The sequence below is a fragment of the Erigeron canadensis genome, chromosome 6, assembly GCF_010389155.1.
Source record: "Erigeron canadensis isolate Cc75 chromosome 6, C_canadensis_v1, whole genome shotgun sequence".
In the NCBI taxonomy this organism is placed as follows: Eukaryota; Viridiplantae; Streptophyta; class Magnoliopsida; order Asterales; family Asteraceae; genus Erigeron; species Erigeron canadensis.
Genome location: NC_057766.1, coordinates 38,603,902 through 38,620,145, shown reverse-complemented (window position 1 = coordinate 38,620,145; position 16,244 = coordinate 38,603,902). Strand labels below are relative to the sequence as shown.

General features: G+C 34.0%; 2 protein-coding genes across 3 annotated transcripts; both read left to right on the top strand.

Moving 5' to 3' along the window:
* Window positions 1-3,785: 3,785 nt before the first annotated feature.
* LOC122604846 (serine/threonine-protein kinase TOUSLED-like) lies at window positions 3,786-8,356 on the top strand. Its single transcript, XM_043777708.1, has 14 exons — window positions 3,786-3,791; window positions 3,951-4,076; window positions 4,690-4,797; window positions 4,893-4,937; window positions 5,053-5,165; window positions 5,275-5,341; window positions 5,464-5,530; window positions 5,669-5,766; window positions 5,845-6,024; window positions 6,465-6,675; window positions 6,757-7,021; window positions 7,395-7,449; window positions 7,711-7,872; window positions 8,186-8,356. The coding sequence occupies exons 1-14, from the start codon at window positions 3,786-3,788 to the stop codon at window positions 8,270-8,272; spliced, it is 1,590 nt and encodes a 529-aa protein (XP_043633643.1). The 3' UTR covers window positions 8,273-8,356.
* Window positions 8,357-10,417: 2,061 nt separating this feature from the next.
* LOC122603019 lies at window positions 10,418-15,075 on the top strand. 2 transcript variants are annotated; one of them, XM_043775632.1, is made up of 6 exons: window positions 10,418-10,665; window positions 11,649-12,242; window positions 12,516-12,604; window positions 13,160-13,259; window positions 14,325-14,516; window positions 14,613-15,075. In XM_043775632.1, exons 1-5 carry the CDS (start codon window positions 10,516-10,518, stop codon window positions 14,496-14,498), a joined length of 1,107 nt encoding a protein of 368 aa, XP_043631567.1. In that variant the 5' UTR covers window positions 10,418-10,515; the 3' UTR covers window positions 14,499-14,516; window positions 14,613-15,075. The 2 variants fall into 2 exon arrangements, with proteins under 2 accessions (XP_043631567.1, XP_043631566.1); XM_043775631.1 differs by having other exon boundaries at window positions 14,325-14,534.
* The last annotated feature ends 1,169 nt before the right edge of the window (window positions 15,076-16,244 follow it).

Sequence of the window (16,244 nt, the reverse complement as noted above, 5' to 3'; positions counted from 1 at the left end):
TGCACGAGCCAAACACCCCCAAAACACTCATTTTGACACCATAGACGACCAAGGAAGATCTAGGACCCGATTTCAAGCTTAAATCAACACATTTGGACATAAACAAACTCAAATGAACACAACCCATTTCTTAGTTTTGATTCATAACCTCATTTCTTCTCCAAAATCATTATTGACCCATTTCAAACCCTAATTGACTAAAAATCCGTTTTTGACCCGAAATCAACCAAGAACTCATAAGATTCGACTAAGAAACAAGTTCGATAACATAAAATGGAGAGATTTAGCTAGATTTCACTTACCAAAACAACCCGGAACTTAAATTTCGAATTCTTGGGAAACTTGGAAAGGATGAACACTTCAAAACCCTAGATTCTTGAAAAATGATTATTATTATTATGAGGATTTATGTTACTTGGTTAATCTAACAATGAAACAAGTATTTATTATGAATTTATGGTGAGAATTTGAGGTAGATGGGAGGAAGGAGAAGATAATGAATGAGGGGAGGGAGAGATAGGAATTTTTTTTTTTTGTGAAGTAAAATGAATTAAAGGATGTGTGAGAGAGGGTGTGAGGGGGCCGACTTAGGGAGTCCATTTTTGGGCTCCCGCTCCGCTAAATTCGACAAATAGCTATACGATAACCATTTAAACGCTAAAACGACACTGATAACACAATTAGACTTCACGTTACGTTACTATACGACAAAACGCTCGATAATCCATATAAGCTAACAAATTCATTCATCTTTCAATTTCATTTCATTACAAGTCAACTAAGGCAAAAATCACGAATGTTACATTTTCTTTTCAAAGCTGTTTGTTTTGTGTTGATTTGATCTATGTATCTATATTTCTATATCCTATATATATATATATATATATAGGTTTATTAAGTTTAACCTAATTTTCTTTCATTAAGGTATGAATTGGGATTTCACAGTTAATACATCAAATCACACATTCTGTATGTATTTTGTATCTATAGGTTTATTAGTAGGTACTTATATAGTTATATTAATTCGAGAATTTGAGTGTGAATCTGAAATTCACAGCAATAGAATACGCATAGCCGTTACTCCTATCTCCTGTAGGTACTCTCGCATATGTCTCTTATACAGATGGATACATGAGTATATGCGTATACAGGTTTGTTAATTTGACCTATTTTAGGTTATCGTGCTTATTGAGTGTAATTGACATTCCTACTGATAGAAATGAGTTTTACGTAATGCGATCTAATGAATATACAGGCTATTGCAATCTCCAATCTCTTGTGTCTTTTAGATTTTGCCGGACGCTTAGAGATAGGTAGTCTTTTCAAAAATTAAAACCGGGGTTGCAGATCTTTTAAAAAATTTCTGCATTGGTAATTATAATTGTTTGGAAAGTGTTGAGACATTCTAAAAGTACTATATGATTATTAGAGGTTCAAACTTGCTGTTACGAGAACTATAAGTCTATAACTGTGGTTCAGTAATATTCTCTCTTATGTGTCTGCGTGGTGTGGTTGAATTTGTTGGTCACTTGTATCCATATAATGATTTTTTTGGTTTTTACACGAATAACAAATAAAACTTTAATAACTTAGTGTAGATATCGTATATAAGTATTCAGGTAAAAAATGAAAAAACCTTAGCTGCCATCATTTTATCTCCCCTGTTTTCAGTGAAAAGTTTTCACTTTCCCTCACTGCTACAGTCGGGAAATACACACACATGCACACATGCACTCTTCAATTTTCGTCTTTCATAACTCTCTTTCTCTATTCTACTCTCGATCTACAACACGCACCCTTCCCTCTCTATCTTTCTCCGCGTGGCTTGGTAGATACTGGCGCCGGCCACCCTTTCATCTACAATCTGGTGAAAAAGCGAGCCTACTCTTTCGATCTACAAACTGCTGCCATCACCCTTCCATTTCAGTACTATCTCTTCCAACTTACAAACCGCTGCCATCGCTCCTCGTTCCGATCTACAAACTGTTTCAACCAACCCACCTTCTTTTTTGTTTTTCGAAGGTAGTTGGGGCCGTAGAATGTGTTCTTTAGCAAATAAAAGATAGTGAAGCATTTATGTATTGTTGTACATCCAAGTTTCCATAGTCAGATATATGGGCTGTAGAATGGGTTTTTAACAATAAAAGATATTGGACCTTTTATCATTATACCATGTGTTTCCTGTCTTTCTTCTCTTTTTTCAGTTGCTAGATTATAAAAATAATTGGTTAATATTTTTATTAATTGTTAGATTATTTTACTAATTAGAAAAAAAGACAAAGGGGCAAAAAACATAGGCTAATTATTATATTACTTGTCCTCACTAATAGTCGTTTTTCTTGTAGTGTTGGGGTTCACACAGGAAGATACCACAAGATCCCGCCATGGTACAACTAAAGGAGATCCTAGATGGTAAAGATTCTTTGACATAGTTGTGTTTAGACGTAGTTGTGTATATACATAACTTATTGATCTTCTATCTCATTTTTTTTTTTACTTTAATCTCTAAAGATGTTGTAATTGAGAAGTGTTGTCAAAGTTGCTATGGGCCTTTTTTAGATCAAGGTTTTAAAATTTAAATATCAGTCCACAGTATCATATCAGGCGACCACCTAGAAATGGTAAATCAGTCGTAGTGCGATATATTGGTTATAAAGGAATTTATTTTTTAAAAACTAGATATTTGCGATATCCTAACCACAAAAAATCATAAGTTCATGAATAAACTTTAAATAAAATCATAAGCCATAACTTGATAGCCCTCATTCTTACATTCCTTTTAAGTTTTCACCTAAAAAAATAATGCAGAAAAACAAGTCAAAGTTTTTTGATTAATACTATCACCTATATAGACTGATATTGACCATGACCGATAAATTAACCGATATATCACCAACACTTAGATGTAGAAGTTTTTTTTCACGGAAAACTTGAAAAACTATAAGATGTGTTATAGTGAAAATTATCTAGAAAACACTTCATGTGAAATTATCTAGAAAACACTTCATGTGAAATTATAATTACACCTTCGATTCAAAACTCATTTCTAACTTGTAGTTCCCAAGTGTATTGTGTTTCAAAAATGCCCTTTATGGCATGCAAATCTCACCATGATTATAATTTTCAGTGAAATCAGGAGATGGAGATCTGAAAAAACTGCACATCGTTCTCTTTAGTAAAGAAGGCAAGGTGAGAAGTACATAGTTGAATCTAAAGAATCAAATATATATATAACGACTGTGATGCATATGTTTGCAGAAGAAAAAATTAAGAGAGTTGATTGGCAACTTTGCGGGTTTTAATTGGGCTGATGATAAAGTGAGTTATTTAACGTTGTTTAATTATTTTTCCAGTGACGCATCATTTCTTTGTTGCTAGTAATATGTTTCTCATTATATATATGATTAGTCATTAGGGCTTTATTATATATATGATTAGTCATTAGGGTTTATACACCAACGAGAAATGGTTCGGTTCATCTAAGCTTGTGTTGATTTATGTCTGCAGCATGAAAAAGAGACAAGGTTGCTGAAAAATTGCTTGAACCTTGAATTAATTGAGTTTTGTAACATTTTCAATCTTAGCTATAAGACAAAGTACAACAAGGTAAGTCTTTATGTATCCATCATATACATACAGATATACTACAAATCATATTCTTTGGTAAAAATTTTGAACCATTTGTCATTTTGAATGTATTTTCAGGACGACTATGTGGAAAAGTTGTTAGAGTTTCTACTATCTTTGCGTGACACAACCGAAAAAGAACAGGTTTGTTTTTCAATATGGATGTTTAATTTTATGTGTTTTTAATGACATTTTCATCACTTTGGGTCATTTTTTTGAAAAAAGATACACCTGATTCATGTTGTTTGAAATTTTGGTTATATATATATATATAAAATGGTACTCTAGAATGTAATATTGCTTTTTCAATCTTGGTGTAACAGGATTCTTGCGATCATGGGACTAAACAATATGCAGAGGATGATATTCTCAGAGAAGAACCACTACAACAACAACAAGAAGAAGTGCAAGAGATAACTTCTGAAATGTATGAACGTGCTTTGTTGCAGGTAATATTATTTAATTACCTCTCGTCCAGACATGTCTTATGTATTTCTAAAAAGTGTACCCGTGCAATGCACAGTGGTGGGTGACTTTTCCAAAAAAAAAAATTAAATTGTAGTGTACATAAACTTCGTAAATTTCATTTAGTCATGCATCAAAAGGTGATGGTGGCCGGCAGCCGGCTTTGCCGACCGACGGCTCCAGATTGTCTAATACATAGGTATATAAAAAATGTGTTTGCTATTATCGATAAAAATTTAAAAAGGGAAATGATTATGTAAACTAATATATGAATAATATAAACATTAAATGATAAGGTAAAAAAGGAAATACTTAAGGTGAAGTATAGATAACTTTTTTTTTTGATATCTATGATGATTAATCATCTCTTGGACAAATAGTAAGCCAATTATTATTCATGTGACAATTTTCTAATATAAACTAATATATATTTCCGATGGATGAGAATGTGGATATCAAGAGGAAAATGTAGTGCCCCTTGTAAAATTGCTGGATAAATGAGTTGTATATGTTAAATTTATACAATATGCAGTAGCATTTTTTTTACTGTCGTCTATAATTGTCGCATTTAATTATTTTTTATCCTAAACAATATAGGAGGAAAACACATCACTACGCGCCAAGGTAACGACCCTAGAGCACGACTTACGTGAATCACGCCAAGAGGCCTCGGAATATCAACATCTATGCCAACAGTTGGAAAAGGTGTAGTTGCTGTCAGCTCCTTAGTTAAATTTCGGAAACCATACTGCACTTCCTGCAATTAAGCATCACTATTTATCTTTTATTCTTTTGTACAGGAACTTAAGGAGCTAAGAAATAATGAACTGCAGGTGAAACCAAAGGTGAGTGTCATTACTTTCATTATGCTGTATTTTTACTTTTATTAACTAGCACTTCCACAGGAACATACATTTCGTTAATCTGCTAATGAGGTCATTACACTTTTCTCTATCGCAGAGACTGAAAGTAATATCTGATCTGCTGATATCTGTGTCTAAAGATGAGCGAAAAGAAGCAAGAATGAAAGTTCGGCATGATTCAAAGAGACTTGGCAATGCCAAAGTTATTAGGTAAAGAATCTGGTGATATTTTTGCAGTTTAGTCAACCGGCATTGCTACAAGTGTATGGAAATTAGAACTTTTGTTGGCAAATAATCTGCTTTTTTTGTCAACCTACAGAGCCGGAACAGTCATATCTGAGACCTGGGAAGATGGGCAAGTTATTAAAGATCTTAATGCTCGACAAGTGTGCTCTATTTTGATACATAATTTAAAAGTTTTCGCTCCCTTTGTGCTGATAGAAGTTTGGACATAAGTTTTGCATACGGCTGGCTGACATGCACATTACAATCGTTTTCTGCTTTCTAGAGGCATTTTCTAGAGTTGAAGGAGGATATTGAGAGGCAGCGGAAGTCATTAAAGAAAAGTCAGCCAGGTAAACATTTTCCCATACCTTATATCGAATTTTGTGGGATATTGTTATAATTATGAGTTGGCAATCTTTTGTTATTTCGGTTATGAAAATTATTTTTTGCTCTAACCACATTTAAAATCCTTGAATCTGTCTTTAAAGATAAGGGTGATGGAAGTGATGCTGAATCAGGAGCTCCAGAAGAAGATATCATCATCCAGGATGAAATCTATGAATCCCGTCTAGCCAGCATTAAGCGTGTAAGCTTCCCTATTGCTTAGCAGATAATCTATGTTTTTTAATTTTGGAAGTGTTCATTTCATTGTTTTGTATAACAGGAAGAGGAATTCTATTTGCGTGAACGAGATCGATATGAACTAGAGAAGGGAGCACTCATATATGAAATGAAACGTATTAGGGATGAGGATGGTTCTCGTTTTAATAATTACCAGATCCTGAACCATCGATATGCCCTCTTGAACCTTCTAGGGAAAGGTGGATTCAGTGAGGTGTACAAGGTCAGTTTCTGTTTTCTTATAATTTTGATTTTCTTTAGCCTGCCTGGGACGATCATTAAATTGCAACACATTCCAACAAACCATCAACTATTAAAAATTTGTAGAGGTGGCAATTTTGACCTATTTGTTTATGAATGATCAATTTGGGTTTTTTTTTTAAATCTTGAATGGACCAAATAGGTAAAACTTTCATAATTGTATTATTGAAAGCTTATAACATCCGTGAATCATACTATTCAAAGTTAGATTATCACTGGAAGTAATATAGTTTTGACATGCTTACTATCTATCATTTTGGGTACTAAAGCAACCAACTTATCACCGACCCTCCCAATTTGTCACCTCTTGCTTTATGTCTCATTTGTTGCACATATGACATATCTACAAGTGTACAAATTGACCCATCTGCAGTGATTTGAAGCAACCTTTTTCTTTATCAGGCGTTTAATTTGGTGGAGTATAGGTATGTGGCATGTAAGCTTCATAGCTTAAACGCCCAATGGAGTGAGGATAAGAAGCAAAGTTACATACATGATGCTATACAAGAATATAATATCCATAAAACCTTCATACACCATCACATTGTTCGTCTATGGGACTTCTTTGAGATAGATCAAAATACCTTTTGCACAATTTTGGAGTATTGCAGTGGTATGCTTTTTTCAACATTTTTTACAATATGGTTTTGTTTACATTCTCCTTTTGTCATCTTATTGTTCGGTCCATACACAGGTAAAGATCTCAATGCTGTTCTTAAAGCAACCCCTATGCTACCAGAAAAAGAAGCTAGGATAATTATTTTTCAAATATTTCAAGGGCTTGTTTACTTGAACAAAAGAAACCAGCAGATTATTCATTATAATTTGAAACCTGGGAATGTCCTATTTGATGAATTTGGCGTTGCAAAAGTTACTGATCATGGTCTTAGCAAGATTATGGAGGATGATGTCGGATCTCAAGGCATGAAGCTTACATCTCAGGGAGCTGGAACATATTGGTGAGCATTCATCGAATAATCGGTTTAAAAGTCATTCCTTAGCAATGAAATTGGAAAATTTTAAGTTAATGGGAATTTTTTTCTTTATATTCTTGTCATGATTATTACTATTTTATATTTTCTCTTATATATCAATATAAAGTTCAGTTTTGCATGAATTTGTAGATCTCTTTGTTATATGGTTTCTTTGACACTCCGGACTGTATAGTGCACAATTACAATTTGAACAAAGGGTTTAGACTATGATCTTGTTTGCTCGACCAATATTTGTTGACTATGAGGATGACTGTTCTTTACCTATGGCATACATTATAGTGATGTTTTATACTGGCAGGCTGACAGCCAATTGATGATTTCTTTCTTTCTTGCTCAGGTACCTTCCACCAGAATGCTTTGAGCTAAACAAGATCCCCCTCATTTCGTCGAAGGTGAGTGGTACCGATTTAACTTTATTCTATTCATACTGGTTAAGTCACCATTGAACAGATATTGACTCGTCTATGAAAATGAAAAATGGTCCATTTTAGACCTTTGTATGGGTGATATCTCAAAAAAATCAAAAAAAAAAAAAAACAAAAACAAAGAGAAAAGGGAGGGAAGGGGGGGAGGCATAGCTTAATTGTTTTGCGTACTTTTTTTCAACATTTTTCTTTTAGTTAAAGCAATCAGCTGTTCTCTTTTGATAATAGGTTGATGTGTGGTCAACTGGTATTATATTGTACCAAATGCTTTTTGGAAGACATCCTTTCGGGCATGATCAGACACAAGATAGAATATTGTGTGAAGATACTATAATCAAAGCCCGAAAAGTTGAATTTCCTTCAAGCCCTTCCGTGTCAAATGAAGCAAAGGTTAGCTCTTCAACCCATATTATTATCTTATATTTGTATTTTCTGTTTTTGCAATCATTAAATACAAAAGGCTTAGTAGGTATCTAATGCATTATGAGGTCGGTTTAATGAAATATGTAAAACTTTATTGCCAAATATAAAGTATTGTTGTTAAGCTTTTTTTGTCAAAAACGTGAACCACGGAAATCCTTTTGGGTATCAATTTACTTACTTGGTTATTAGTATATGGGTTCCTTAAAGTAATAGCTAAACTCACCACACCAGGGGTATTACAAGCATTTTCTGTTGTATTTTTATTTTTATTTTTTTTCAGGAATTTATACGGGGATGCTTAACATATAACCAGGAAGATAGACCTGATGTGTTAAATGTTGCTCAATATCCTTTTGTATGCTTTTAGCTTATAATGCTGCTAAAAAATGCATAGCTATGTGTTACGATAGTTTGTTATTCATTGCTATTGAAGATGAGGGGTTTAAAGATAGCATCTAGTTTTCGTTCCATGTTGTATTTCATTTGTTTTGTCAAGGTGTTATCTTGCGTGATATTATATATTGTTGGGGAATAGAGTAAATAACAAACGAAAACAAGATATAATGAAATCTCTCAAGACACGTAGACGTTTTTAGATTAAATCAATTCGGTGGTTTATCCCAAATTATTCAATTGGATACAATCAAAGATTAAGAATGTTTTGTATGTGTGTTTGAAAGTCAGAGGGAACCAGCAAATTAGAATTCGTGATAAACTGAATGGAAGGTTCAGAAATCGTAATAAACCGAATGGAGGATTCATTAAATTCGTAACATTGTAAGGTGGGCAAAAACAATCCCTCAAGCCAGGGTCTCTGCCTCTTGGACCCCTTTCTGGGGGCGCTACCCCTTGGACCTCGGTTCCTTATGGTCTTCTTCTAAGATCATAATAAATTCATATAAGTGTGAACTCCGCATTATCAAGCTCATAAGGTGCGTTATTATGACTTAATTGGTCAAAACAAATTAATCCAATTACATTAAAATATTATATAATTATATATATGTGTATGTATGTATATAGGGGTTAGATACATTCAGACCAGTCAATAAAAAAGTCCAAAGGACCATAATTATAAGGAATCATCCACCACTGAACGTCACCGTCACTGTCACACCACCACGATCACTTCCAAAATTATAAGGAATCATCGTAACCTCCATCTTCATATTCATTAATTGCTGAAGAAACGCAATCTTTATTCAACCATCCGTAAATTTAACCTAATTTTTATGATTATCATTAATTGAGTAATTTCAATTTTTTATAATTAGATTAATTTTAATTATATGCAAATAATTATTGTAACAAGGGAAAAATCTGAGATTCTTTATATGCAAAATAATTATAGGGTTTATCATGTCTACATTCATTTGCATTCCTTTGTTATGAGCTATATGTTATGCTTATACTGTATAAAAAAGATATCTTACCATTTTAAACTAAATCATAAATACATGTTAATTTATTTTAAGAAACTCAAACTTCATTAGATGCACACTAACTAATGTTTCACGACCACTAGTTAACAAATCCCATTTAACAATTAAGTATAATAAATCGGAAGACTAAAGTGCCATTAAATACTTTTTTTTACTTATTTATATATCTATTGAACGTGTTTGTGGTTACGTTAAGCCGAGAGAAATGCTATTGTTAGACCAATAACTCCAATAATCAAATTTTTATACTTTTGTAAATTGGGATTTGCTAACTAGTGCCGTCGGGTACTAGTTATCGCGCATTTAATAAAATCCGGTTTTCCAAAAATTATTAAATGCGTTTTTTTAATTATTTAGGAAATAAAGACTTTATTAAATGTGTGATAACTAGTCCTTTAGTTAGCAAATTCAATTTAGCTTTTCATAGGTTTTTATGTGGTTTGAAGTCTTGATTCATGCTCAAAAAAGATAAAACTGAAATTTAAAAATTTAAACGATTCAATTTATGTTATGTTTTTATTTCCCCCGAATTTTAACTCATGCTCACTTATTAAGCATAGAGCATAGTTTTGGAACATGATGAAATCCAACAAATCCTAATTTTTTGATAGCAAAACAACTCATATTATATGCCTAGCCTATGTTTAGATTTTTTCCGTTTGTATACACTATTTGAAAACCGAGTGAGACAGAACCGATTAATTCAACGGGCAGAAACATAATGTTTTTTTAACAATCCGGATTATTCACTTGGACTGAGAACAACTCACTAAACCAATTAAGTGGCCAACCTGATTCTAAAAAGTAAAAAGTAAAAAACATTCGTTCTCTACCAATTTTTTTGTGCGAGTTATTTTAGGAAAGCCCTCTCATATGACTTATTCAGTTAACCAGTTTATGTCGAACTAGGTACATTCTTTGTTTGACACTTTGACTTCTTGTTCTTAATTTAGGAAAGCCCAACCAAAAACAAACTACAAAAAGAAAGAATGAAAAGCCCCATAAAGGCCCAGATATATATATATATATATATATATATTCTCGATTCTTTTCAACAAACCTAGCAACAATTCATCAACAACTACTATAGGAAGCTCCCTGTGCAAAGCTGCATTACAATAATCGCCTTCAATTTCTCCGTTAATTAATAATAAATTAATAAAATAAAATGCCTTCAGGAGAAGATGCAATTAGGAAAAAGAAAAACAAATTAATCAGAAAGAAGCTGCGTAGCGAGTCAAACAAAGTCTCTAATCGTATCGCCGCCATTATCGCTCAGAAAAAACGCCGCCAATCTGGCAAACGCAGAATGTGTCAGGTATCATCACAACATTATTTTCTAATTTGTTTAAATTATGCTCTACTAATTATGTTGTATAGTGTACTGTAGTAATGTATTTCTATGATTTATCTAATGGATAATACTTTTCTTTCTGCTATATTCAAACGAGCTGAGACCATGAAATGGAAACGATAATTGTAACTTTTAGATGCAAAAAGTTATTTCCTTGCTGTGATTAATAAAAAGATTTAATGCAAAAAAAATATTCCTTTCTATTGGGCTTCAGTGCTAATGGTCTCCTGGAGTACCCCAATGAGACAGGGGAGTTTCCCGAGCTATTTCTTGCGGGCCGACGCCAAAGGCACCCTGGTCAGGGCGTCCCCGACAATCTACACCTTTTGGGTGGAAGATAAGCATAATTTTCCCTGATTTATTTGTGTTAGTTTATACTACGTTGATCTTAACACTGAGTCATGCTGTGATAAAAGTGAGAGAGAGAGTACAATTTGAAGCCGGTATGTTTTTTTTGGTGAGTTTAGTCAGTTACTAAGGTTGGCAGTACTGATGGACATGCTAAAGTTGTTATATGAACAGTTTTAAGGTTAGGTATGTGGGTTGCATTTCCCGTTTGGAGCCTTGTAGTTTATGACCTATTGTGGTTTATGTTTAAACATGTCTGCTAGCTTCATTTGAGAAGCATAAGAAACTGAGAAATAGGTAACCTATCTGGGCACTTGGATCAAACATTGAAGCGACAAGATAAATTACACGTGATGCTCATGTGCGCTACTTAATTGTTAGTTCACATGTGAACATCCACGTGTGCACATGCATGCCTTTTATTGCATGTGATCTAACCCTTCATCTTCTTGACCCAAAGGCCCAAATTGATTCCCTAGTTCTCAAATCAACCTTGGCCTAACATGTAGTGTAGGGGATGAGAAATTGGAATGCTTTGTATAAGTAGCAGAGATTTTATATTCTTACTTTGATTAAGACATTTTGTTGTGATGACGCAGGGGATGTGTTTTAGCCTCCCCACACTCGAAGATCCATTTAATGATGGCCTTATGAATAAGGATGTTAAGAAAAAGGACAAGAAGAAAAAGACTAAGAAAGATAAGCAATCTAAAAATGTTGATATTGTGACTGAAAATGGAAGCGATGTTTCCCAGAATAAGAGGAAGGCCAACCAGTCTATAGGATCAAAAGGAAAAGGCGAGATATCAAAGAGGGCGAGGGTTAAGATTGAGTCAACACAGCGAGATAAGAAAGGAAGCGACACAAAGCTTAATGGGAATGTTACCAAGGATGAAGGTTGCCCATCAAAATTTTTGATTTCGTGTTTGAAGACGGTACAAGATATGATGCTTCATAATGAAGCTTTTGAACGTGGTAAACCTTTGTTTTTTGACTCATGGGGGTTTGAATTTTGGAGATGCCATTCGAGTGGAACACATGTGTTGGAGACAAGAGGAGGTGCTTCTATGGAGCAAATTGCGTGGATAGGTGCATCTGCTGTTGATACCATTACAAGAAAGGAAAAAGAAGGTGTATCTTTTACGAGCCCTTACCTTTTGTTTCTTGTACCTTCACAAGAAAAAGCAACACAGGTATGTGAGTGTAGAGTATATTTATAAAGCGGTCCACTGTTTTGTTGGTTCTCTCGAAAAGTAATTATATTTACTCTTTGCTCTCATATATCAACCAGTTTATGAGCTTTGTATACCAAAAAGCCCACAAGGAATGCACTGCTATTTTACTCTTTTAATATTTGCGATGTCTTTGTAATATCGAAAGAGTGTCACAAGTTAAACATCTAAGTCCCTAGGTGGTCATTTACTTCATTTGGTCTATAGTGGCATAACCATAACAGCAATATGCAGGTACGTGCTGTGTGCAAGCCTATGAAGGCATTCGGAATACATACTGTGAGTCTACATCCTGGTGCCTCTGTAGATCATCAAGTTCTTGGGTAATTTACATAACTATAGGGAGCCTGAAGTTGTTTCTTTCCATATTTGCTTATAAATTTATTTATTGTAGAAAAAAGTTATATGCAAACAGGAAGTTTTTTGTCCTTGTTGGAGGGTGATTTTTTTTTTAATTGGGGGGAGGGGGGCTCAAGGACCATTTTTTCCGGGCGTCTTATCTATTTTCATGCTTGACTCAATTCATAACATACAATAATGTCCATGTGCATGCTTTAGAGGTAATATTGTCTAATTGAAATATCACTTGACACTTGACAGTGTTAGTTTATCCTCGTATTATATTTTTGAACTAGTAGTCATTGTACTATAAGGTATGTCAATTTTGGAAACATTCTTAGATTTAGATTTATACTACATGGATGATTTTTACCAATAGGTAAAACTAACAGAGTCCTTGAATTTGGTTCTGCTTTGAAAACCATTAAATATATATCTTTTCCGGCTTATAAAGTGCTATAATTTTGTATATGAATATCTCTTTGTATGTATATAAGTGCATTGTGTGTTTAATATTATAAACTGTCTCCGTGGTACAGATTAAAAACTTGTGAGCCAGAATTCATTGTATGCACGCCGGACAGGCTTTTGGAGCTTGTTTCCATGGAGGCCATTGATATTTCCGGAGTTCGTTCACTGGTATCTTGTCTAACCTGTTATTATGCATTTGATTTTTTTAAATTTTGCTATCTAGGTTCTGTTTGACTCCCATAAGACTATTTTCTTATTAGAGTGAGTGTCATATTATCCAGGGCATTGCTCTTTAGCTGGAAGGTTGGTCAAAATGGGCTAAGAGTTAGAATGAGTTTTTTTTTTGTGTGTGTGTTTAATGGGTTTGAACAGAAATACTTTTTGTCCACATTATTATCTAATTTCAAAAATAGTTATACTGTTAGATACGATTACAAAATTATAATATTTTAACAATATCTTATACTTTGAATCTTTGATATAGACTGTTGTGTACCTTTAGAATAGGCGTTCGACTTGAAACTTTTGGAGAACAATAAATTTTTGTCAAGAAAAGTTGTAAACAAGGAGGTCAACAAACAAATTTGTAGAACAAGTACATCCGACATTCAGTACACCCGACATTTCCAAGACCAAAGTATGCCTAGTAAGCCAAGGACCGGGTTTGGGGAACCCACATTATATTTGGACCATTTTTTTACCCTCAACCCATTCCTTTAGTTACAATCTCCCATACAACTACAAAAGTTCTGCATAATTGACATTTTTAGCTAAAGCTCGGGTCTCTCAAACCCGGTTTTCGGTTTACCAGGCATCACTCGGGTTTGGGACTTTTGCGTATACTTGTTGAGTTGTTGTCTTGTTCTACAAACCTATTTGCTGACTGACTTGTGCTACAACTTGAGTCCTTGTTTTACTAAATGTTCGCTTGAATTTTATTCTGTTTAAAAACCATGCAAGGGGACTTTTGTATCTATTTGACCCAAACATACCGAGTCAACCCATTCATAATAGATAGGTCAAATCAAGACGTCGCTCAACAGATAAAAGTTACTCTAGGGATACATATATGCTTGACCTTTCTTGATGCTTTTTTTGGGTGACTCACCAACCGACCCAGCAGTGATCGAGCTGCTACCTACAGGACCTTTTGCCCCTTGTTATCTCAATGTTTTCTCAAATTAACTTTTAATTAATCATTGGCGGGTTGGATTTGATTTTGTAATCATACAGATTATTGATGAACTGGATCCTTCTACCGGAGATGCTTACCTTGATAGCATCAAATCTATTCGGAAGCTTATTTCTGTTGACCCACATACGGTGCTTTTTACAAGTGGGTTGATCGATACATATTTATCTGCCATATCAAGTCTTCTGCCAAGCCCAATGTGTAAATTGTCATGAGAGGAAAAGCTGCATAAGGTCTGAAAGCTGCATAAGGTCTGTCACTCTGCATATACTTCTTGTGCATCATGTACAGTTATGTGTACTAATTAGAGTTTTACAAATGTGTTGCAGTAAGAATGCACTTACAGTTTCTGGATGTATTCGGATTTTGATGAGCGGATTCAACAATTTAAGTGAGGTTGAGATGGTAGTTATGTATTTTTGATATTGCATTAGACGATTCAAAGATCCCCACATGAAGGATGGCACTATATATCGCATTAGGGAAATTGCACCGTCAATTTAACCAAAGAAGAATGTAACAATTGGAGGCATCATTAGCCAAAGTTCGTCAACTAGTCGGCAACAAGTGCATCAAGTCCTAAAACAACTATGTATTCCCCAAAAGTCCTTTGTCTTTACAACACTAGTTTCAGTGTTTTTAAAAGCGTACTCGTTTTTATCACCACATTTGGATTTTCACCTATGTTCTGTTCTAATTTTGATCTCAAATATTTTACATCACTTTGGTACAAATGATCTTAACATGATACATGCTATAATAATTAATACTAAAATGTTGAGTTGACACCAACTAGACAGGTCAAGCAAGTAACTTTGAGTGTTGACTCATGTATCTGTATTTTATTGAATACTAATGGGCACCAAGAGAATGCTAGTACTAGCATATGCTTAACCGTGTGTTTTGTACATGATAAACTCGGTTATGTTATGTATTCCTGACAACCGAATGACATACAAATGCTCTAGAAATCATGTCAATTGTTACTATAGTATTACATAACACGTATTCACATTGCATATATGATGATGCAAACTATAAATTGGTGGCACTGAAAGATTGTTAATTATTGGCATGTAAAGGAAGAGTGAAAATGAAGTATGATTTGTGTCAGGGTACCATGTTTTGTTGCATAGTCTTTCATAGGTGTCGACTTGAAGTCTTCTTGCTCAAGTCTTTTGTGTGTGTTCTTGTAGTTATGGTTGTGTTTGGGTCCATTTTCCCACAATAGTAAAAGTAACAACGAGTCCTTTTAAAGAAATTAAATGGGTTGTTTCAGTTTTTACTCATGAGAGTTACTAATATGAGAAAATATCACAAATGGTTTGTCATATTCGCATTTTGTTACCAATACTTTTTTTTTGTTACAAATGGTCCCTGAGTTTTTCATTTTCGTTGCCAGCGGTCCTTGACACTAACTTCTGTTAGTTTTGACTGTTTAAACCCTTCACGTGCGAACCATGTGAGGGTATAATCGTCTTTTTGCTAACCACATGGACTATATGTAATAAAAATCTTTTTAGTTATACATATATGAAAAGAAATCTTCCAGATATAATCATACATACATATCCAGGAACTATATGTCTATATGCCAAGTGCCAACAACTCCTTTACCCCCACACGCATTATTTTCCATTCCTAAGGATAATTTTCTAGATCTATTTTAAGAATCCTATTTTTCACCAACTCCAAACATATACATATCAGTATACATATATAAATCACTATACATATATAGGAAATAAAATCCATCTATCAATCTATACATAAATATCATCTGTTCCATATATATATGAGATCAAAAAACTTTTCTTCTCTTACTCCAATCTATTATCTAACAAAGATCTGATCGATGGAATTTTTTTGAATGGGTTCAGGTTTGAAATCTGGTGATGGGTTTGGGTGTTGGATAAATTTGGCTTCCTGTTAAATGTAGGCTCGGCGGTGTACCAAAGGTG